The sequence below is a fragment of the Chelmon rostratus genome, chromosome 5 (assembly GCF_017976325.1).
Source record: "Chelmon rostratus isolate fCheRos1 chromosome 5, fCheRos1.pri, whole genome shotgun sequence".
NCBI classification, from domain to species: Eukaryota; Metazoa; Chordata; class Actinopteri; order Chaetodontiformes; family Chaetodontidae; genus Chelmon; species Chelmon rostratus.
The window spans coordinates 26,129,670-26,153,517 of record NC_055662.1 but is presented as its reverse complement, the minus strand read 5'-3'; the positions used below and the strand labels follow the sequence as shown (position 1 = coordinate 26,153,517).

At 40.9% G+C, this 23,848-nt stretch overlaps 1 protein-coding gene across 1 annotated transcript in view; it reads left to right on the top strand.

Annotated features, from left to right (window-relative positions):
• The window catches only part of LOC121606696 (phosphatidylethanolamine-binding protein 4), a 56,564-nt gene that overhangs the window by 10,540 nt on the left and 22,176 nt on the right, over nucleotides 1–23,848 (top strand). The window contains exon 4 of the mRNA XM_041937196.1: nucleotides 13,763–13,861. Coding sequence (XP_041793130.1) covers nucleotides 13,763–13,861 — 99 coding nt within the window. The remainder of the gene's footprint in view (nucleotides 1–13,762; nucleotides 13,862–23,848) is intronic.

Here is a 23,848-nt window from a genome sequence, read left to right as displayed (position 1 = left end):
CTGTGAATGTCATGAGAGGTATGGATAATGAGAAAACTGAAGCACAGTGATGGCATGATTTATCTGGGTGCCAACTTTATGCCTGACTGCAGATTTGGGCATTTTCAGATAGACGATGTGCTTAACCTTTTCTTCAGTCGCGACACAAATCTGAGAATCAGTAGTGACGGTTACAATGTGTTTTTCCTTAAAACACCACTTCAAAGGCCGGGCAGCTGAAAGGTCTTGGTCAAACTCAAGTACTGCTAATGTCCTTATTTGGCATAATGCTCTATGGATGTGCTTTAGGGCATTAGCCTTGCCAGATCACATCAGTAGAACTGTAAATTTAAACTTGGAGATATTCATTGTAGCTGAAGCCTGAGTCCATTTATTGTCTTCGTGGTATTTAGCTTCATGTCTGTCAAAGTTAAATCAGACATGATGGGGTCAAAGTAAATGTGGCCATGCTACAAGCATCATTTATTTTATTTGGATAAAAGCTTAAAGAGTTGCCTAAAATATAAAGGCATTTCAAAAACAATCTTAAAAAATATTCTTGTTTTATTTCATGAATACATATCTTTTTTATGATAAACAGAGAAGAGGTTTGGGGGAAGGATTATTTTATCATTTACCAAATTAAGGCAGTCAAAGCAAAAGCAATGTACCACTTTTGTCAAGGATGTCAGTACTTCAGTTTGACCACAAAACTTTTAAAAGTCTGTAGTATTTAGAGAATATTCAAGTTCATCTTCAATGTGCTGTGTGCATTGCTTTGGTTTAGTTTTCTTGTGTTACATAATGCCATAATGACTTCTGTAGCTTACTAATGCTGCTGTTCATAGCAGGTTTTCGTACTTTTTCACCATCTTTGGCTCGATTACTGCTTAAATGTTTTTTTTTAATCTTTAAAAGAGATATATTTGTTATTTATGCTTGAAAAATTACTTAAATTATAATAAATCGGATAATCAATTGATTGTTTCGGACTCTTCAGTTATGTTTTTCTGGCTTCATTTACAGTGTTCTATCCCAGATCTGTCATGGGTCAGCCAGAACAGAGGGTGGCAGCAGGTAGTGGGGCTGACCAGCAGCACAGAGAGTGGAGAAGAAGTCTGCATGACACCAGAACCCGATCTTGTTAAGCACTGAATTTGTAGCCCTAGTTTTTGTTGCTCAGTGCTTGTTTTTTATTCTGCTAGGTGACACTGTCTCATTCTATTCACAGGTACTCTCTAGCCTTTTTAGTTTTTATAGCCTTGCCACTGTTTATTTTGTTCCTGAGAGGTTTACTTAATTTCTATTACTGCCTCGAAACCTTTTCAGGTAAAGACCTTGTGATGTCTTCTGTCTCCCACATTCAGTCCAACTTCTTCTTTTGAGTAAAACAAACATTACAACAAAAACAAGCCAATCATGAGAAAATATGTGAAGCGGTTGCCAATCAAGGAGCCATGCTTGGGATGCGCCATGCCTTTCCGGAAATGGCTGCAGTTTTAGAGACTTTAAGACCATTTCAGAGACGCACCTGCAGTCCATCCTCCTGGAGACCCAACACCATTGTGGCTAATTGCTCCTCTTCCACCTGGAACCAGTCCTAGGTTTCACAAACCCATGATTCCAGCTACCCAATGGTACACTAGCAATCCAGGCCTGTGTGGAGGTTTTTAGTGTTCTTTAGTTACTACTACAGCCATTACATTTGACAACTGAGCAAGCCAAGGTAGTGTATGTAATTTAACTGCTGTCGGGCAAAGCTCTGACTTGGGCTACTGCTCAATGGAAACAGCAAGTTTTTTCCTTTTTTCTGCAGAGATTAAGAATGTTTTCAAGCATGCTTTTGCTAGACGATGTGCACCTAGGTGGCTTTTTGCTTTGTCTCAAGGGAATTGTACAGCTGCTGAATATGCTCTAGAGTTTTGCGCTCTAGCTTCGGAGACCCATGGGAATAGTGATGCCCTGTCTGTGGCCTTTCACCATGGCATGGCTGATAGGGTGAAGAATGAGTTGGTGTGCATGGATCATTTCCCCAAAATGATCTGAAGTCACTTGTGTGACTGGCTATCCAAATCGACAACAGGATTCAAGACCAGAGCAGCGAGCAGAGACTTCAGAGTTCAGCACCAAGAGGCTCCTTACCCGAATTACCACCTCCGAATGAGGAGCCTATGAAACTTGGTAGCATCAGGCTTTCCCAGAGTGAGAGAGATTGCTGCATGCAACAGGGAGGATACCTCTATTGTGGAGAGGAGGGACACTTCCGTTCTCAGTGTTCTGAGTTGTTGGGAAACACCAGTTGTCACCAGAGGATGGGGTGACACTGAGTCTGTCTATTCCCCTAACCAAGTGTTTCACAAAGCTGAGAGCTCAGGCTGTTGATGGCCTGTTGGCTCAGGTGCAGTCAGGTTTCTTACCTTTAACCATGCAAGAGAGTCACCAAGAATACATTACCCTCTTCATTCTCTCTTGAATCCTTTCAGTCATGGCTACCCATGGTTATCTCTCCACAGTCCTCAGTTTTCTTGGGCTACAGCTTCTCTCCTCTCCTTGGGTGACTTATGCTTTGTTGTTATCCCTCTGAGCTCTCCAGGTTACGTCCAGAATACCATCACCTGCGCAAGGTCTTTGACAAGCAGAGAGCTACCATTCTGCAGCCACAAGGGCTTTTGTACTGTGTCCTCAACTTCTTCCCTGGAGACCTGCCACCAAAAGAGAAATTGTTCTCCTTCTTTAAGACAGAGTCCACAGCCATAGAGGCTTACATAGATCTGGGTTTTTCTTCAGGGAAAAAAAAGGACTGGGCACAGTGTCCCCACATTAATCATTATTAATCATTATGGCCTCAACAAGGTTGCATTCAAGAACATATACCCTTTACCTCTTATTTCCATAAAGCCACAGTGTTCGCTAATCTGGATTTGCACAATTTTGTATAATACCAACATCTCCAGTGGTCATTGAGTATCTGGTCATGCCTTTCAGGTTGGCAAATGCTCAGCTGTCTTTCAAGGCTTTGTTAATAATATTCTCAGGGATATATGTTGCAGATTTCTGCTTGTCTACCTGGATGACATTTCAAGGAATTCAAAGAATCTTGAGAAACATGTGCAACATTTGCAACTGATGCATCATCTTGCAGTGAAGCGGGACAAATGTGACTTCCACACCACCAGTGTGTCTTTCTGGGCATCATCTTCTCTTCAAGCATTCAGATGGATTCAGGCAAGTAAAGGCAGTGTATGGGGTGGCCTCAACCTACCACACTAAATGTGCAACGTTTTTTGAGGTTCACCAATTTTAATTGCTAATTCCTGCAAAATTTTAGATCTGTTGCAGCACCCGTTACAGCTTTGACTCAGGGTTTCCTAAGGAACCTACAATGGACTCCAGAGGCCCAGAAAGTATTTGACCATCTCTAAAGTAAATTGTCATCAGCACCAATCCTGGTCCACCCTGACACTGACCGCTCCTTTGTCGTTGAGATGGACGCTCCTGATCTGGCAGTGGGAACCGTCTGTCTCAGGTATCAGAGAAGGACAACCGTTTGCACCTTGCATTTTATGCAGGAAAATCCCTTCAGAGAGGAATTACAATGTTGCTATCCAGGCTTTGCAGGCCCTAAAGCTGCCATTGGAGGAGTGTAGACACTGGCTGGAGGGCACTACCTAGCCAACTGCTATCTTGACATACAACAAGAACCTTGTCTTCATCAGGGAGGCCAAGCGACTGAACTCACTTCAAGTGAGGTGGAACTTGTTTTCAGCCACTTTCACTTAACTCTGTCCTACCAGCCTGGTTCTAAGAATCAGAAAGCTGATGCTTTCTCTCAGTATGATAGTCTTCCATAAGACTATCACTTCTCTGGCCCCTTCAGGATTCCCTAACACATCTATCTGGTAACCTACAGGCTTGCACTGGCAATGGCAATGTAGGTTTGTCCAAATTTTCAGGTTTCCTCGCTGAAACCTGTGCATTATTGCCCTCCGTCCCCTTCCTCTCCTCCTGAACCATTGTTACCGGGTTCAGCAGCTCTTGGACTGTCTGGCCTCCGATACTTGGTCCAGCACAAGACGTTATAATTTTGACTAACACCTTTTTGTCTCCTGCATATGGATCCAACTTCTTTATTAGTGAAATGAACGTTAAAAAGATTCAAAAGAATGCAAGGTTTTGTCCTCTGACTTAACAATGTTGTTTTACTCTGAAATAATTAAACTAGATGACAATATACGTTACGCACAATAATAGTAAAAAAAAATGTCATTTTAAATGTTTCTCGATACACAGAAGAAAGAGTTTAAGTCTACCTTTGCATCACTGAATTACCACAGTTTATTATCTGTAATGTCCCAAACCTTAGAAGATAATGACATAATTTGCTCTGCATCAAAAAGTCTGCATAACGTACAAATATAGTTCACAAGAAATGTTTCTGCTGCAAAGTACAGAATATAATTTTAATAGATTTTTGATTGAAATCATTGTAACACTAACAGTTAACCTGCTAAAGAGTGACAACACACAGTGATTACTTACTCCTGCAGAGAACATATATCACCGTCTTATATGTGTTGTACCATAATGATTTAACTATAATGTGTTTCTGTAAATGTGTTCACTTATTAGGCTACCTCATGAAATGAAATGAAATGTAGTGTTTTGCTCTATCCCTTCCCTTGTTCGGACTGGCAGGTACTTGACCTCTCGTACTTTGACTGAATGTCTGACAGGTGTTAAAATCATGCACTGAGGCTGTCCATACAAAATGTTGTTGAACGTAGCACAGCTCCACACAGACGAGCACTTCAAACAAACTATGAGTGGTTGCTTCTCTTCATATCACAGAGAATAGGAGAAATTGATTGGAACTGGGAGGCTTAGGACTGGATTTTCCTCAACCATAATATTTTTTCTTTAACAACTGCAGCTTAAATTTAGATTTTTTTCTGGCTTTGTTTTTTATTTCTTTGTCCAAATCCTATCGAGTGGTGCTTCAGGTTTTTCCTTGAGTAAAAAGTTGATATTGTTGTGGGGAGGGAGAAAGGACTTTTTTCATGTGTGCAGGAATGTAGATTTCTTCCCCCCGTGAAATCCTAATTGTGCCTTGGAGGGCTGGTAGGGTATCTCTGCTCGGCTCAGCTCAACAGGATTTGTGTCTGTGTATGTTAGAGTATGTCTCTTAGCTTGAATGCGGATATAACCCTTTCATTGCACAAGCTGCTGATTTTTCATTTTTGCCGATAGGCTGATCCTGTGCATCCATAGCTTTTTGTGGAAGACATTGAAAGTTTTTGTTTTTGAAGCTTCCATATTTAATGTTTTTCTCCTTAAATATTTGATATTTGTTACGAGCTAATGCAGATAACATGTTGACCTCTTTCTGTGGATCAGCTGTATTTGAAAATTAAGCTCTTGAGACCAGGTCTTGTCAATAGTGTATGGTCAGATTCAGAATGTATCTCAGGTCAAAACTACGTCTGTCCCATATGCTTCTTGAATTATTGCTGTGCATTTATCTATGCAAATCCAGGATAAGATCCTATCTGCCTGCAGCGACATATCCCCCTGGATTTGGTCTACGTGAGTTAGGCAGGTTATGGTTGACAGTCAAAAAGGAATTGCAACAACATATATGCGAAGATTATTGCTGTAGTCATTAATTGTTGCTTGAAAGGGGATTAGGATTAGCAGTCCTATAGAACACTCTAGCACCTGTCCTTCCTCATATCTAACAATGTGACTTCAGTTTTCCTTATTTCAGTATCAGTTCAAGTTGGCAAAATAAAAAAGGCTGATTTATTCAAATGAATCATCAACGCTGGAAATGATTCAATATGTGCCACATTCAGATGGGTGATATATTATTCCCTTGGGGAGAGGCAAAGATGGAGCTGTGGAGCTGTTTCATTTGTGCTGTCTTTATCAGTGTGTCAGGCAGAGAGGCTGAGCTTGTTCTCTATGAATGGACGAGCCCTTGAACCATAAACCTGTACCTCCTCTGATAACAGTTTTTGCATTGTGATATAAGTGCCATTCTCTGTGATGTCCTCTCTGACAGCGCTAAATATATCAACATACACAAAATGATCTGTCAGATGAATTATTTTATTTCAACCAGTTCTCCAAAACTAAGGATTTTCGGTGCTGCATGCGCAGTGTGTGTTTTTGAAGACATATTGTGGATTTTGTAAAGGATTCAAAGCAAAGCACAGTATTGTGGCTGCATTTCACCGAGCTTTGCTATTCATGCTCTTAATGTTTTACCCGTAGCTGAACATTTTTACTGTACGTCGTTTTTGTCTTCCATACCATTTGATGTATTTCGTTTAATGCTATTTCTGCTGGTGGGACCTCTGACTGCTCTGACGTCTGAGATTGCCACATCTTCTAAGGTGATAAGAATGCTCCCTGAATTACTCAGAGCCCGTGTGATGACATGGCCCTGATTGTCAGACGGGTGGGCTGGTGACACTGGAACACAGACGGTGCTTGTCTGTTTGAAATATTCTGTTTCAAGCTTCCAAGCCCTGGGCAGTCCTCTCTCCCAGTCTCCCAACACCCAGCATCGCCCACTGAAACAAGACTCTTCCATACTGGAAAATCTGGCCCTGTCAACTGGCAGTCTTGACTAGGTTCAGCCCACACGCCAAGCACCCCCCACCACCACTTCCACCCCTTAATAGGCACTAGAGTTTGCCACCCCATGTAGATGCCTTTTGGTCGCCATCCATGGATGGCGTCAATAGCATCTTCCTACACAACAGTGACTGAACGGAGGGCACAAGAAAATGTGGGAATAATTTACACTTTCTCACTGTACTACCATCAGAAACCATAATTAATCATGATAGAAAAAATGTGGAAGCCATCTTGGCTGGTGAAACACACAGTGCCTGTGAACAGGCCTGACACCTTTAACAGCTCTGATGGCCAAATAGGAATGGGTGTCAGAGTGCTTACAACTAAGCTCCCTTCATGGCAGCATGTATCCCGTCATCTTCAGAATTGTGTCGGCTGCTTGATGATTCTAAGTGTTGTAAGCCTTTCGTATATTTCGTTTAAACAATGTCTTTAGTCCTTAAAAAGGTGTCAGTAAGTCTCAAAATAGATGCAACAATAGCAGTTATTCTCCTATTAAAATAAACAAGACTGATCATTTTGCTCAAGCTATCACCCTTCTCATTCCAAATAAGAAAATGGAACAGTTGGTTTCCATAAGAACGAAATAGCTGCCAAAATAAAATCTGATGGCCCAGATAAAATTAAATTTTTAGAACACATGTTAAATATGATCTTCATCGCGCCCCAGTAGCTCACCTGGTAGAGGACGTACCAAGTACCAGGTTCAATTCCAGCCTGAGGCCCTTTGCTGCATGTCATCCACTCTGTTTCTCCTGCCTTTCTGGTCTTTCTCCAGCTGTCACTATCACAAAAATAAAGGGGAAATACAAAAACAAACAAACATATATACATATGTGAATATATAAACACACATATATATATATGAGCTTTTGCAACTTTGAAATTTCATGTCATGCCCCGTGTAAATCTGCTGTTTTCAGTTGCACATATAGTACAATAACAAAACATCCTCTAATCCCAGTAGATCTTTATTGCTTTCCTGTCTTTTTCTCCAAATTCCCCGTAGTACTTTTAGAATCAAAATAGTTGATTTAGATTCCCAAATCCCGGTGAAGTAATTAGAATGTGCTCACCATTAGCTTTTATAGGCTGCACTTGGTGGTAAAATAGCAGATCTATGTTTTTCAGTGTGTGACATGCTTGACAGACTAATTATGGATATGAGTCCAGTGCTGTAATTTGCCCTGTTTGACTGTGTTGTGTTCTCAGCAGCCAAACTACATGACAAAAATATTTCTCTCTTGCCTCATTTAGCACGGGCTGGATCTGAGGCTCATATCCCAGCGCCTGGCTGCATGTTACTTCAGAGTACCTGTTAGTGGTAGTTACTGTGTTTGAGCATGTGCATTTGCAGAAATGCTTTCATGGCAGTGAGTAGGTGTATGTGTGTAAAGCCACAACTAGAAAGTGTTGAAAGCCTCAGCTAGCAAGATCGCATCCAGGGTGACTAATAAGCTTAACATGAGCACGGCTGTGTTCGCAAGCATGGTGCAGTGAAAGAAGTCTTCAATGTTGAGAGAAATGCAGAAATGGTTCCCTAGGCTGCTACTAATTCCTTCACCCCCCTCAAGCTTCAATCAGACTGTGAACCATCTTACTGTTAGCTATGGCTTCATGGCAGTTCCAAACTGCAATATGAAAGTGCAAGGCTTTATAAACAGAGTTCAGGACAGACTGCATTCAGACGTTTTATCAGTTTATCAGAGAGCTGTTTATTTGTGATCTTAGAGGCCAAGTGAATGCATTTGTCAGAAAATGGCTACTGGCAGAGAACATTTATATGGAGTGTGCAGACTCTATAGGCTATATATAATATTGTCTGGTCTCATCTTACCTTCTGTCATGTGTTAATTTGATTAAAATGTAGCATTGTAATACATATTTTTATGTTTAAACAGAAAAAGTGTTAATGTGATTATGTAATTATGTAAACTTGTGTTTCATATTCCGCTGTGTTTCCTCTTGAACCGCTGCCTCCTCATGCTGTAGCTCACTCCTGTGTTTGGCTACCCAGCGGGGATCTAGTAGCTGTGTTGTCTTTAGGCCTAGACTATGCATTTCTATCCACATGTGACTTTCCTTTGACCATGTGGCTCCTCGAAGTGTGGATTTATAAGCCACTTCACACTCCACTCCTGTGTGGGAGGGAGGCTGAGTTAAAAATAGGCAGGTTTGGAGGTAGTGAGCAGCCCGCACTGTGTGCGGCGCTTAAGAACACACTGAGGAGTATTGGCATTCTCTTTGCATATCATTTATATGTGTCAGTAATCAATCTGAATGTTAAACCAGTAACTGTAGTACCCCAAATCATCTTATTTAATAGTCTCAGAAGCATCAGTACTGCTCAAATTGCACCAAAGTGGCAAGAAGTGCTAAGATTGTGTGTTACGGAATTTAATAATAAATGGTACTGTGCTCTCTGCTGATCTACAACATCGAAGACATTAAGTGGCTTCAACTACGAAATACCACCTTATGTGCATGTCTTTGGAATATACAGTCTGCATCCATAACATCTTCCTTTCCTTAATATTCTATCGTAAAGGTGCTCTCCTGAAGTTTAGTGTTGCACTTTTGATAAGACTGGGGACCTTACAAGAGACTGATAAAATAAAGAGAGAGGAGGCTGAAATATCCTGACTTTTAGTCCCAAAACAACTCCAGAAGTTCCATTGTTGTGGTACTGATTTGTTTTGTCAAATGGCACTTTTGTTAAGTTTAGGTTTTGAAATGTTTCAGTGAAATGTTATGGAAGGATCCAAGTCACAGTTTTTTTTTAATATTTAACTAAGACTTTTAACTTTCCCTTAATCTAACCAAGTGCTTTGTGCAACTACGTAATCATAACCTTAAACCCTTACATTTTCTGACCACTATCAGTGCTATGGAGCGGTGTTTCTACGAGCGGGTCCCTGTTTTGTTTTTATTGTGCATGGGACCTTTTTATCAGTAGAGGAGTAAGGTACTGTTTGTCAGTATTCCCCAAAATTCACAGCGTTTTCCTCTCCCAGTTCCTCTGTGGCAGATTGCCGATCTGCCCTTTATGATTTTCTAATGCTGCTTGGAGTGAGGAACAATGAGGTTTCAAAGCTTCTGCAGATGAGAGGTGGGGGGCAGCTGTTATTAATGACAACGAGGACCTTCTCACCTGTAAGGTCGGTGACCTCTAGGTGAGTGCCATAGCCCCCTTCTGTCTCCATCTCATCTTTGGGTCTGCGGCCCCCCACTCTCTGGTCAGGATTCAATTACTGCTGCCTGGCTGACCCTTGACCTCCCCTCCACCAGGATGAACCTCCTTATCTGACCCCACCAGTGGTACCACTGTTAACCTCCATCACTCGCTCTTCTGCCTCTCTACTTGCTTTATCCTCCATATAATGTCCACACATCTGTCCTGTGAATTCACGTGATACTAGATTATGTATTCATCTTAATTTTAAATCTTTTTTGACACTATTTGGATGCAACAATAGTAAATCGAGAGAAATTAGATTATTTTTTTTCATCATCTGAAAAAATTACTTCCACAGCTGTGGTTTAGAGTTTTTATTTTTCTGTATTTATAGATCGATCTTTCAACCTTGCTCTAAGCCGCAGTCGATGGTTGTTAAGCCATCGCCGTCTCTTAATCACAACACAGATACCTGTTAATTACTGAACGAGTTCAAGTGTTTTTGCTACTTAAACATGGATTTGAGATCGGTGCGTTGCTTTGCCCCGGGTCGAGCGGTGAGCACAGTTGACCATTTAATGAATCATTGTGCGTTCTGCGCACAGAGGTTGAAGGAGATGAAGAACTGGGAGGATAAAGCAATGGGTATATTAATAGGCAGCTGCACGGATGACACTGTTTGGGTATTGGGTCAGGGATAAAGCATGAACTTGTAAACTCACAGTGGGGCCTCTCCCTCCCTCCCCCCCTCCCTCTTGCTAACTCACTCTCGCCCTTCGTGGTGTCATCAGTTAGCAGAGCTGGGCTCGATAGCCCAGGCAGCTCTACGAGAGCAGCGATTAGACATCTCTCTGATTCTCATCCCCAGCAGAGTTCACTCAAAGGTAAGCCAGTAGTTTACATCCTCAGAGACACTCGTCTTCCTCTGCCTTTGTTCTTCACCGTCTTCTGTTTTGCAAACACTGTATCTTCGATGCTATTGGCATGGAGTGGGAGTTTCATGTCATCACTTGAAAATACAACAATATAAAATGTATTTTAAAAAGATACATCTGCATTTCTATGATATATAATCATGCAGAGCTATTGAGTTCATGTATTTAGTAAATGACTCCCCCACTCAGTCTCCATAGGTGCCACTGAAGAGAGCACCTCCCTATTTCCTCTCCACCACTGACCAGCAGCCGTGACAGGGGCGCCCAGCCGGCTGCAGGGTTTATTCCAGCCGCCTGGCGTCTGAGGTGTGGTCCCAGTGGGCCGTTTTGCTGTGATCACAGCAGGCAGTGGGAGGTTAATCCCAAGAGAACGCAGGCTCAATCTCCCCCCACCTCCAGCCTACACCCAGGAGCCTCACATCCCCTCCTGTTTAATGGCCTGATGCAGCTCTGCGGTCTGTGGTCAACACCTACCCAGATTTCACTTCTGCTCTGTGCCCTGAGATTTTTAGGACATTTTAATATCCTGTATTACAGAGAATACCAGACAGGGCAGATGATTTTTTATTTCTTTTACAATAATCTAAATGAATTAGACACATGAGATTAAACAAAGGAACTGTAAAGCAATTTGAAGTCCTTACCAATAGCTTTGTGTGTCCTCCAAAATACATTAACTGTCATCAGTGACAGATTTGATTGGCTACTGTGTAAAAGCAAATCTAAATTTCAAATTATCATCAAGGCTCAAATGCTAAGTTTCCTCATTAGTGTTACTGATTTCTACTAATAACACATTTTTGGAAAACGTGTGCCTTCCAGTAACCAGCTACCAGAATTAGCCCCGTTAAAACATGTTTTGATATACATTTAGTTTGTTCGAGCCCTGATAAATTATTTCAGATGGCGGAATATGCATCTGTTTTTCCCTGGAGTCTTTCACACATATCTGTGTGTAATTAATGTGGATTTTGACAGATGGAGAAAAAATGTCCTTGTAAGAGAGAAGGGTACATGCCACAATGTGTGAAGTGCAACCATGGAGGGAGCCTCTTGTATTATTTGCTGCCCGTGCCAGCTGGACCAACCAGATTCTTACAGGTAGAAATTCGAGCACTAAATATGTGCAGAAATCATTAAAATTCAGTGCCCACCATAAGTAGGCCATGTTATTTGTTGTTACAGTTGGAAACGAATGTGAAATGCTCTTAATGTTGTTCTAAATTTGGCTGTGGGAAAATTAAGCTCGTCCTATACAGTGTATCTCTATCCATGGTAACTTTCGTGAAATATCCAATAAAGTGCAATTCCTTTCAGTGATAATTGTGACTGGAGGTCATTTTTAATTTAAATGCTTCAAATTGCCTTTTCCTCTGTGTGTGTGTGCAAGCGTGCGCGTGTGTGTGTGCGTGCTGTTGTTGTTATTTCTGAATGCATCAGGGTCTGACTTAAATATTAGTGTAACTACATTATCACAGTGTCTTTGCCTGGTAGCAAACATGTACAAATGAGGATTACAACTCTTCAGAAGGCAACAGGTCATGGTTGGTAAGCTGCCCGGGGGGGGTCACTGATATAGAGTCACTTTTGACAGGCTGTGGAGGAGGCTCTATTGTTGCTGGTGTGTCTGGATGTTACCTGCAGGCACTATCACTGAGACTACAGTATTATCCTATTATTAGGCTTAGTTGTTTACGCTTATTACTGCTTGTCAGGTAGGCAGAGAATCCTTCTGAAAATGAGCATCTGCAGAAAAATACATGACTACCTCTTTATCTCATTCAAGTACATCGGCTTACGATAATTTTCAGAGGCCTTTTAAGAATGTCTTGATAGGACCCAACAAACAGAAATTTAAGGTTTATGTTTACATGCGAGCATTTGATTTGATATGAAGCTGCACCACAGACAGCGTTGTTTGGCAGTCAGTGTAAGGATGTAAGAAACGCTGCATCTGTTTTATATGTATTAAAGCTGATATCATTATGGTTTTGCTTCACTTGAAAGTACATATACAGTAAGAGGACATCGTGGATTGAAACAGCCTCGATTAATGTCTCTGTTTGTAGAGGAAGTGAACAAAATAAAAAAAGCCCATCATATGGTCTGGCAGATTTTGGGCACAGGACCAGGGATGACAAATGTGCTCTCGCAATAATTCAATCTGCTCTCATAATTCTCTAACTTTTAGGGACAGACAGAATGAAAAATTTTCCGGCAGTTAAGCCGCCAAGTCAGCGTCCAATAACTGTGATCAAGTGTTAGTTAGGATGCTTTTTCTCTCACTTTATCTATTGACAGATTGAGGGGTACAAAGATACTGGGTAAGTGGCACAAAGTTACTGTGAATATGTTAACGAGAGGATTTGGTATCGAATCCAAAATGTTGTCATTTTATTGATGTCACAGTAACGATTTTAAGTTTAAGGAATAACAGTGACAGAGCTGTACTTTTGCTGTGTGTGTGTGTGTGTGTGTGTGTGTGTGCTGCAGTTGGTGATTAGCATTGCTGCAGAACATATTCTTACGTGTCTTTTTATAACTGTTTTATTTCATGCTATTTATAACAATATTGTCTCATGTCGTTTTAGCCTTGACAGCTGAAGTAAGACTGTGTTAAGATTATGTGTCAAGCCAACAAAAGGCAAATGCAACCTTCTGGTATGAACTGGGTTTTTTCAGCTTTGTGCAGTCAACCAATCAAGTGGCTATGTCATACACAAAACCACACATTTTATGACGAGAATAACATTCACACTTTGCAGCTTTTGTATGTACAGTAAGTTAAAGCCAAAAAGTAAAGTGAAGCATCTGTTTTTAAGTATTTAAACTAAGTATTGTGAGCTGCAGAGATGGCTGTCAAGCCTTGGGCACTGTGATGCACAAACAGCTCATGGCTGCATTTAGAAAGCGAAAGGGATCAGGTTCCGCTGTTACTGAAACTGCCTCTGGGCCAATCACAGTGTGTGTGGTACTGTAGTAAAGCTCTTGTATTAAAAGTAATAATACGTGAATCTCCCTGTGTTTACAGAAAAAGATGTACGTTCTTGTCATGGTTGATCCTGATGCTCCAAGCCGTATCAAACCAACATCTGCTTACTGGAGACACTGGCTGGTCGTGGACATACAGGTACAGTAAGTCCACAGTAACCTCTGCTCTCACTTAGAAGCAGCCCAGTGTGTTTCGGTGATGGCGACACGGACAGCATTTGTTATTGGATTAGGAACTCATATGGTGCAAATTTATGAAGTAGTGTTTCTTTTTTTTTTTTTCGTGAAAATTGTGCATTTTCATAATCTCAGGGTCTCACTTGGCATGTCTTGTGTTTACATCTGCACTGGGGCCGATCGCTAGGCTGAAAAATTATGAATGGTTTTTAAGCCTAACTTGGTGAAAAAAGGGATGCCAAGTTCAAAAAATGTTAATTTTTCATATCATGTATCTTGTGCAATAAATGCCTGTGACAAAAGTGTGGGAGTAAGTCTTTCTAAATGGCTGTGAAAGTTTGCAAGGCCCTGTCAGCAGCAATTTCCCTCCGCTGCAGAGAGCCTGGGACGTGTCAATGCAGGCGTGTGAGACTGAGATTGAGGAGAGCAGCATGCGAGGCGCACACTCTTTCTCCCATAGAGCTCCAGTCCCTCAGCTCCCCCTCCAGTGGAGAGATCTTGGCAGAGTGTCCTCCCTTCATCTGTTCCCCCAGGCAGAGCAGCTCCCCCAATGATCCACACTTCTCCATATTTTACACCCCCGAAATGGGCACGGCTCCGATCCCCTTATTTCTCTTCATATTTCACTCCTTTTTATCCGTTCGTTTGTGTGTTTTCACAGTCTTGCATTCTAACGCCAAATGCGTGTTGAGTTGTTGATTGCCTCAAATATTTGGAGGTTTGCAGACATTTTATAATCCCGCGGGAACTGGGAGATCAACCCAGTAGATTAAGACTAGTGGTCTGAAAAACAACCACACAAAGACGCTTCAGCAATGTATCACTGCTCCTGTTTCATTTTATGAGGCGTACTCGTACACTCAAGTTAATGCCACATTGATTCGAAGATCCAAATGTGATGTATCTGGGATATATATTTTAGTCAGTCTTTCAATGGGTAGAAATTCAGAATGTTGTGATTCAGCTCCTCTGTGCTGCGCTTTAGAGATGATTTATGCAACCAGCGCCTGTAAGAATGTTTACCTCATATCACTCACATACATCACTGATATACAAAAAAAACAAGTAATTTCCACTTTATAAAATTATATTAGGCATCACCTTTGCTTTTATTTTTAAGCCCATAAAGTCTGTCTGGCCGTGTGACCAGCTGTGAATAAACAAATGTCTTTCAAGTGCTCAGACAGACCACATTCTCTCCAGCAATTCAATTTCCTGTCACTTGTGTGGGTGTTGACCTGCGTTGCCCATGTAGGGATTGGCCAATGCGACGGGATGCTTTTCTGATTGTGACTGGTGGTTGGTCAGAAGGGTTAATGAGCCTTTTGAGTGATGCCAACCCGTAGTGGGAGGTGTTTAATTGACCAGGGTGGCTAGGTGACATCACACAACCTTTGTTTTTTCAAGTGTTGATGTGCATGTGTTGGATTTTGTTACAGAGTCGTTGTGATTTTGACAGCAAAGTAGGCCAATTTATGAATTAATGCACTTATATATATATATATAACTCAGCCAAAAAGATTAAACTATGGTGGAAATATGATTGTGAAGTGCTCCATTTGTTCTCTGTCATTTTATTTCATCTGTATATAAGGTAAAGAGAGTGAAGTACTGTACAATAGCATGTCTGGCATTTAAATCAGTCTTTCTGGCAATGTGTTTGATGGTAGATTGTTTTGTAAAGCAAAGTAGTTTCTTTAGCTGAAGTCAGAGGTCATGCTTTCAAATGTCAAATGGATCAGTGTTTTTATCCTCACTCGTCAAACAGTACGAGCTGCAGCAGCCATATTCTTTTCATATATATTCATTAGTCCAAGGTCATGCAGTCTTGCCCTAGTTTGTAGATGTTTCCATAATTAGTGTGTATTCTTTATCCATAGCCACAGCTATGAAGGTAAAAGATTTCCCTTAATTCAGCTGAGAGTGAAGTGAGGTCAGGCTGGACTGAGCAACACGGCACCATAGATTTACACTGATTGTTCAGGCGAGGTCTCATTAGAGATGCAATGCTAGCAGAACAAGGACACACCAGACTACCCCGTGCATTGTAGACTCATCGCTCACCTTGCTTTGAGCTGCATAATGTAGCGAGCTCTTCACTTGTCAAAACACGTGCTGAGGATCTCCTCACTGTGTGTCAGCCACGCCAAAACCCTCTTGAACCACAGAGAGAGGTGTTTGAGAGCCTGATATTTGTACAGTGCAGTGCCTCGCATACATGCAGCATTCATCTGCAGCTGCAGTGTGTTGCCTTATTTGAAGCAGAATTTAGCATTAGCTATATATTATATAAATATGTATAAACAGGAGGTTTAATGGTCTTCCTGAGGAGAAAAGGCTGTCTTACACTTGCTACGTTTCTCTAAAATGTCTTTAATTTCTGATGACTTCTTCTGGATGGATGAGTAAAAAAACTTGTTTGCATATTTTGTGTTATATCGAATAAGTTGAATGACAGAGAGCAGAAACTAGAGAAAAAGTTAAAATAGAAAGTTTCCAGGCTGTATAGGATGTAATGCTGTCAATTTATGTATTGACTGATTACTTTGCAGCAAAAATAATTTTTTGCATTGGACAGTAACAGAAGAGATATGTGGCTTCAGGTCATCCGCAGAGGGTGAAAATGGCAAACTGTGGGGCCCAGCCAGTCAATACGTGTATGTCTGTGGCAAACGCTTCATCACAGGTTAGATGATGTCACTGAGTAAGTGACATGTGCACTGATTGTCCCTGTAGACTGAACTAAATCAGAAAAGAGCCTCAGTGATGGTGTAACTAAAGTTTTTACTGTGAGAAATATGGCCCTACCATAATATACCTGTTTTTTGAATGGAGTTTGGTTTACCAGTCTGACCACATCAAAGACCACTGGGAGCAGAGGGTATTTTAATGTTAATAATTCACATACATTGAACTGACCTACTTTCTAGCTTACAGTAACATCACATTGGGCAAACTAACAAAGCAAATAAATACATTTCCTGGAGATTCAGTAAATAGTGTATGTCAGGTTCATCTACTTTGATGGAGGCAGACTGAATGGACACTCACATTTCTTGCCTAACATTTGGGCTCTTAGCAGTTAAAAAGCAGTACGGTATTCTTATTTTATGCAGTTAAATTGGCAGCAACCTCAGAATTTGCATTTTCCACTATTCAACAGGCGGTGGGTCATGACGCAAGGACAAAGTACTCGTATGTGCTGCTCTCATGTATTTCTCCATCAACATTTAACTGGACTGGGTTTTTTTGGTTTGTTTGTTTTTTAGCTGTTTTTTTTTTTTTTTTCTTTTCTTTTCTTTTTTCTGTGGCATAAAAATAATTATGTTTGAACAAATGTCAACAAGTCAGACTTTATCGTTAACATTTTGGCTTTGAAAGCAAGAAATATTTCACTACTGCAACTGTATTTTTTTTGCTGTCTTATAACTTCATGGGTGCTGGGTGCTTGTATGTGCATGGTGCAGGAAATAGCAAAACTAACTTACTACATGTGTACTTTTAGTTCATCCACGTAAGCATCAACACACGTTCATAAATATGCAGAATAACCGCCCAAGTAGCTGTGTAAGACAATCATATTTTAATTTTCATGTCAGGTGTCAAATCTTTTATTTAACTGACTGTATCATTTATCACATCATTACTTTTGACTGCCAAGAACAATTTACTCCAGCAGTCAAGTGAAAGCTGTGTGCCTGGGTATCTCGTCTTCTCCCACCAGCTGTCCAGTTTCTTTTAGGACTCACATTATTAGATGCTGTATGTGCATTTTCATCGCAACTGCCCATTTTCAATGACCCCCCGAGCTACAGAATCCGTAATTTAGAATCTTCTGCAACACTCTCTGTGTTTTACATCAATTATGGACAATTACCAAAATAACCATCAACAGATTGTTGTCTAGCTCTCGAAGTCGAATTCCAGATTGCGAGCCTCTCCCTCCCTCTCTCTGCTCTCCCAGAGTCTAAATCAATGCAGATGTTCCGGTATGGTCTCGCAGCGATAATTACTGTAACAAGCAAATCATTAGTATGTGAATAGAGGCAGCTTATATAAATACAGCACTGGGTGTTACTTTTACTTGTTAATACTTATTCTCTCATTATAGTTTTGGCGGTTTGTGAGTCAACATGATGCAATATGAACTTGCAAAAGAGTGCTACAGTTAAAGCTCGTCCCTACTCTGAGAAAAGCCAAGGTGTTCATTATCGCTGTAAAATCCCATTTAAACAGCAATACATAGCCTTAGGTTTTTATAGATTTTTTTCTTACTTTTTATAATGTAGCTATGAAGTTTCTCTGCTGCGGGTCTGTCTTCATGAAAGGTGGTTGTAGTCTGAAATACTTAACTTTTTTCTGTACTAATGTGCAGAAAAGTTCATCTACGAATAATTATTGGATTTTCTGTGTCAAATTCAATTTTTTTGTACGATGATTCTAATCAATTGTGCAAGTACTATATATATATATATATATATATATATATATATATATATTCTCAAGAAATCAGTTTTTATTTAAATAGCAGTTTTCTTATCAACAAGCTACATGAGATTCATGACCCATCGTGATCTGTTCCAGCTGTGGTCATTCAGTGTTCTGTTAGGTCAGTATAGTTCTTTCCAGATTTCCAGATTGACTTCAATAAGGTCTTTGGATTGGAAGCCATCATATGTTTGTTAACTTCCTCTCCCTGGATAATTGAAAGCCAGTTGGACAGTTCAGCACATAGCGTGCTGTGCTCATTATTATGGTGCTCGAGGGATATGAATGCTTTAGCATCCATCTCTTTTGTAGCAGCTCCCAAAGGTGGACAGAGCCTGTGTTCACTGCTGGTCAGGCAAATACAAACAGTGAAGTATTGTGACTGTATCAGACCAGCTGGCTTTGTGTTTGTGAATTCTGCGGCCTGCAGAGATCGTCTGCTCCACACCTCAAGATGTCCTTTATCTGCACACTATTAGGCGTGTTAAATCCTTTCTGCATTTCATTCAAAAAGGATGATACTGGTGCTATTTTGTCACTTTATCAGCCGCTCACCTCAACAGGCTAAAACCCCAAACGTAGTTATGTGTAGCTTTGTTTAAGTTGTGTGTCAAGCTGTATAAGGATATGGCTCTTTTATTTGCATTTCATATGTTTGAGAACAACAGTTCATGTCACAGAGGAAAAGCTATACAACATTGTGGTTACACAGGCAGTACTTGCAAATATGATAAATTAGTTTGGGTCTTTTTTTATTATAACGCTAATAAAATGATGGAAGAACATTTCTGCAAACACACTGAGTGACAACAATATACTGTCTGTCTTTATTTTGAGTTGCAGTCGATGTCACCTTTCGTAAAAACAGTCTCAGTCACCAATCATTAGTATCTGAGCAGCAGCAAATGATAGTACTGAGTGTTGAAATTACGTTTTTAACCTCTGCAATAGCCTCAGAGTTTGTTTTAGCAAAATACCGATCCAATATTGCAAATAAACATACATAATTGCATTGTTCTTTATCCTGTAATTATCCCTACTGTGGCATGTTATGATTTTAAGCGTTTATTTTTGACAGACAGCTGCCCCCATATGGAAGCCAAAAACAATTTCCCAAAGGCCAGGCGAACCATAGCTAGCTTCATTGTGAGAACAAAGAACCATTGGTATTATTCATAATTAAACTCTTATTGTGTGCTGTGCTGAATATTTCCATTCTTCTGCGTCTCTCCTGCTCACTCTCGTTTCCCCTCTCGGTACTTTGCACCTCGTGCTGGGAACATCTGTCTGGCGTCAGAGTGGAGCCTGGCTGTGCAGATTGGAGCAGGTAGAGGAGCACATTGTAGCCCAGCTAATGATGAGAGTGTCTGCCCTCTCTCTTGGAGGAGACGCAAGCTGCTGCTTCACGCTCGCTCACTCCACTCATACGCCCAGGGAAACAGATTTCCAAACATATGCAGTATGTTTTTAATCCAGTTGAGCACTTCATTTCCCAGCAAACACAAATAACCTTACGGGACATCCATATCTTATGATAAGGGGGTGGGCGCAAAGGAATTGAACAATTTTCCTTTTTAATGTGATTTTTTTTTTTCCCTCCAAAGTTGCTAAACATGCTCATAACCCAGGTTAACAGTTTGCTTGTTTATGGTTTCACAAACTTTTACACAGAAATGCCTCCTGGCTCCAAGTCATATGAAGCAACTTTATCCAATCTAAACTCCACTCGGTGCACCTGTTGTCATCCTTTGTTCAAACCTAAACTGACAGCATAAACACATGTTCTTTGTGTGAAGTGCCTTAAAGAATTTGAACAGATTGTTGTCGATAATATATATGTGCGAAGTAAGTAAACTAAGCACCTGTTTACTGTAGATGATTAAGAGTTATGCTGCAATTTAAAGAATTTATTTAGGCTGTAGGAGAGAACTCAGAGAACTATGTTGTATTTCTTATTGTATATTTTGTGTTGCGGCTTGAATAAGCTCGACCCTGATAAAGTTTACATGCAGGTCATTCATCTTTTTTCATAACTATCCGAAACCTCCCTTGGTACAAGTCAACAATAGCCCTTAACATGGAGGCCCAGCTGGAGGTGCTTAACATTTAGAGCGGTGCTCATCCTGCTGTCAGCTACAGCCAGACAAATGTCAGAGGTGGTACTACATGGAGTTCAGCTTTTGGAAGTCATTCCCTCACTAAACCTCATCAGACTCTCCTCACAGCCTCTCAGCCAGATTAGGATGTTAGTGTTTGTTAGTTTGGCTTTTTTTTTTTAGCTTTAGCTTGGCTTTTATACACATATATATATATATATATATATATATTTTTTTTTTTTTTTTTTTTGGTTGCAGACTTGAATCGTGTGTGTCTGTATGTTTTTGCAGCGTGGATTTGTGTGAAAGAGTTTAAAAGAGGCTAATAGAACATGAACCAGTGACCTGCGGGACATGGCCACTTCATACCTGTCACTGTGGCTATTTCCCTATCGCTCTGCTACACCTGGACCCCCCCCCCCAAAAAAAAAAAAACAACAGTCTGTAATAATACTATTGATCTTATCTTACTTGCAGTTTATTAACAAACAGGTTCTTCTTCAGTGTGGGCTGCTGCTCTCACTGTTCTCCGCCACCTAAAGGGAGAATTACATAAGAATCCTCCGCTCAATTGTCAGCTCCATCCCCCGTCCACATACAACAAATACACACACACATAGACACACACACACATAGACACGCAGTACTGTAGCTGATAACCTAGCAAGCCTCTTGCCATCTCTATAACAACTGACCTCCCTGCTTTGGTTGCCGTGGTGAGATGATTGAGGAGGTTTCACTGCATGAAGAACGTGAGCTGCTATGGTTTCCTATCAGAAGCCGTGAATGCTGTTTGGGCAGCGAGGGAATAACCATCCATAAATTAGACTTTTTCACATGGTGTCTCTTTCTAGGAAAACCAAATTCCTGAGAAAGAAATTTGTACTACATTTTTCAATATTTAAGGACGTAGGCCTACTGTGTGTCAGTGTGCTACGTTCATTTTCACCCTGCGCGCTGTCCTGGATGTATCACGATTACTCTCCAAGAAAACAAGGACAACCTGGAAAGCCCTTTTTGATCCAGTCTGTCACACTATAGCCTAGCAGGGGAAAAAAAAAGAACAGATTGGACCTTCTCCACGCAAATGCAGTTTAAAAACCAGTAGCTCTGCACACATAAAGGCGCTTCTTTTAATATGTGCCCCCTTTCTTCACACCCACGACCATTGTGTATAAAATCCTGTTTTTCCTGAAAAGATTTCTAGTCGCAGCCGCAGACAATGTTCCCCCACACAAGCTGTCGTCTTTGTCATACCCCCCCCCCCTTCCACTTCAGTCAGTAAAGCAGGATCTCTGGCAGTCGGCCCCGCGTGCGAATTCATGTGTTTCAGGGTACAGGTGGGGGGCTTGCCGGAGTCTGCCTACCTGTTCCCCTGCAAACTGGTCAATTTTGACAGACGTGGATGGAACCGGCTTGGAAACCAGAAGGGGGGAGAGAGGGGCGGGTAAATGAACAAATGTCAGGGTTAGTGGGGGGTTGCTGAGGCCGTGGCTATGGGAAATGCTTCCTCTCAGGGGTGTCTCCTGATAGGGTACGGTGAAGGGGAGTGAGGCATGCTGATAAAAACAACTCACTAACAATTATGCTCACCTAAAATAGCCCTTACTTAAGTATATAGCATGCTTGCCAGTTAATTGTACACAAAAACAAAGACTTCACAAAAGACCTCCTGCAGCCAATGTATTTTCTTGTATTTTGGCATGATAATTAAGTGTGACAGCTATGAATGCAAAGTTGGCAGATATTATAGTGGCCTGTCTAAGTCTACATACTGATTATGATTGTATTCCAAAAGTTATACTAAACTATAAAATTAGAAAGCTGCAGTATAGTGCGAAGAACTATATTGTATAATGAACAAATAATTAGAATTGGTACAAGAGGAATTGTGTGTAATAAAATTAATTGCACTCATATGTCAGAAACAGAATCTCCCATGATTTTATAAATAAAATGTAAACTCTATCCATCAGCTTACCACAGCTTGGTGATGGAGGTTTGACAGTTATCTGTCGATGACTATAGATAGAAATTGGAGAACAGAGCTCTGCTTTATGAATATTAAATAATTGCTCCTATTTTTGTGAGTATTTTTGAGTACTTGACAATTACAAAAATTGTCCATTCTGTGCAGATTATAGCCCATGTGTGTTCCTAACCAAGCAACTGACTGCATGGGATTTAATGACAGCGTTCCTAATATGCTCAGAGGATAATGCTTTTCATAATGGCAAGCGAAAAGCCACCATCAATACAATGTGCTCAGTAGAAGCCAATATTTTATCCGTGTTACACTTGAATAATTTGTGTACGATTGCTGCATTTCCTCTGAATTGTTCTCTGGATTTGTTCAACTTGTTCTTATTGATATGCTGTAGGACTAACAACCATAAAATCTACTAAGACCTCTGATCTGTACTATTGACCATTATCATAGCCAAGAGGTTTGTTACAATGTGGTATTTTTATGCTACAGTTGGTGAGAAACCTGTTTACATTCCAGGGTGCTGTATAGTTCACTTCTCTCCGCAGCTCAGTCGGATTCCAAAGCACTGTATAGATTTCTTTCAGCTGATGAAATTAAAAAGACAGCAGTGTGTGTGTGGTGTGCCTTCCAGCAACGCGATTTGCCTGTGAGTTCACGATACGGGTTGAGAGGGGAGTTCCTTTGGGGGGGATTAAATAGCTCCCTCTCTTCCTTCCCTCCTCCCCTGCCCTCCATACTTGCAGAACACAAACAGCTTGCAGGGCTGTACAGTACTTGTACAACATGTTTGCCACAGTGCTGCTCACAGGTAACAATAAGCCAAGGTCAAAGGTTAAGAGGGATTGTGGAGCTCGGATTCTTGTGTGTTCCTCTGGCAAACATTGTGCACACAGGCACAGGAAACAGTGCCCAAAGTATCGCTGGGAGACAGACAGAGTGAGAGACAGAGAGAGCGAGTTGGCTCGGAAGAAAGGGGGTATCAAAACGAACAAGACCAGGGTCGGTTTCATAAAGATATGTTGGACTGGTCTATAAGGTTAAGACGGTCTGCTTTTTGCTCGTAGACTAGTCTCATACCAGTTAGGCAGCTGAACAACAATAAAGACAGATATATTAAGCTTAAAAAGAGCTGTAACAATAACACCTGCTGACATCCTGAGACTGACATGTCAGCACTGGTGGTTTGTTCAAACCATTTAAATTAGCTTGTGTTTATGTGACCGCCTTAAGTGAGGCCAAAAACAGTATGGAAGCCGGTTGAATTTGACCAGTGTTCATTTAGGTGAGGTTAAGTTGGCGAAGGTGTCTTTTAATCGTGAAAGCAATCTTTCCCGAGTTTTCTCATCTGTTAGTAAGAGTTAATTAAAATCAGGGG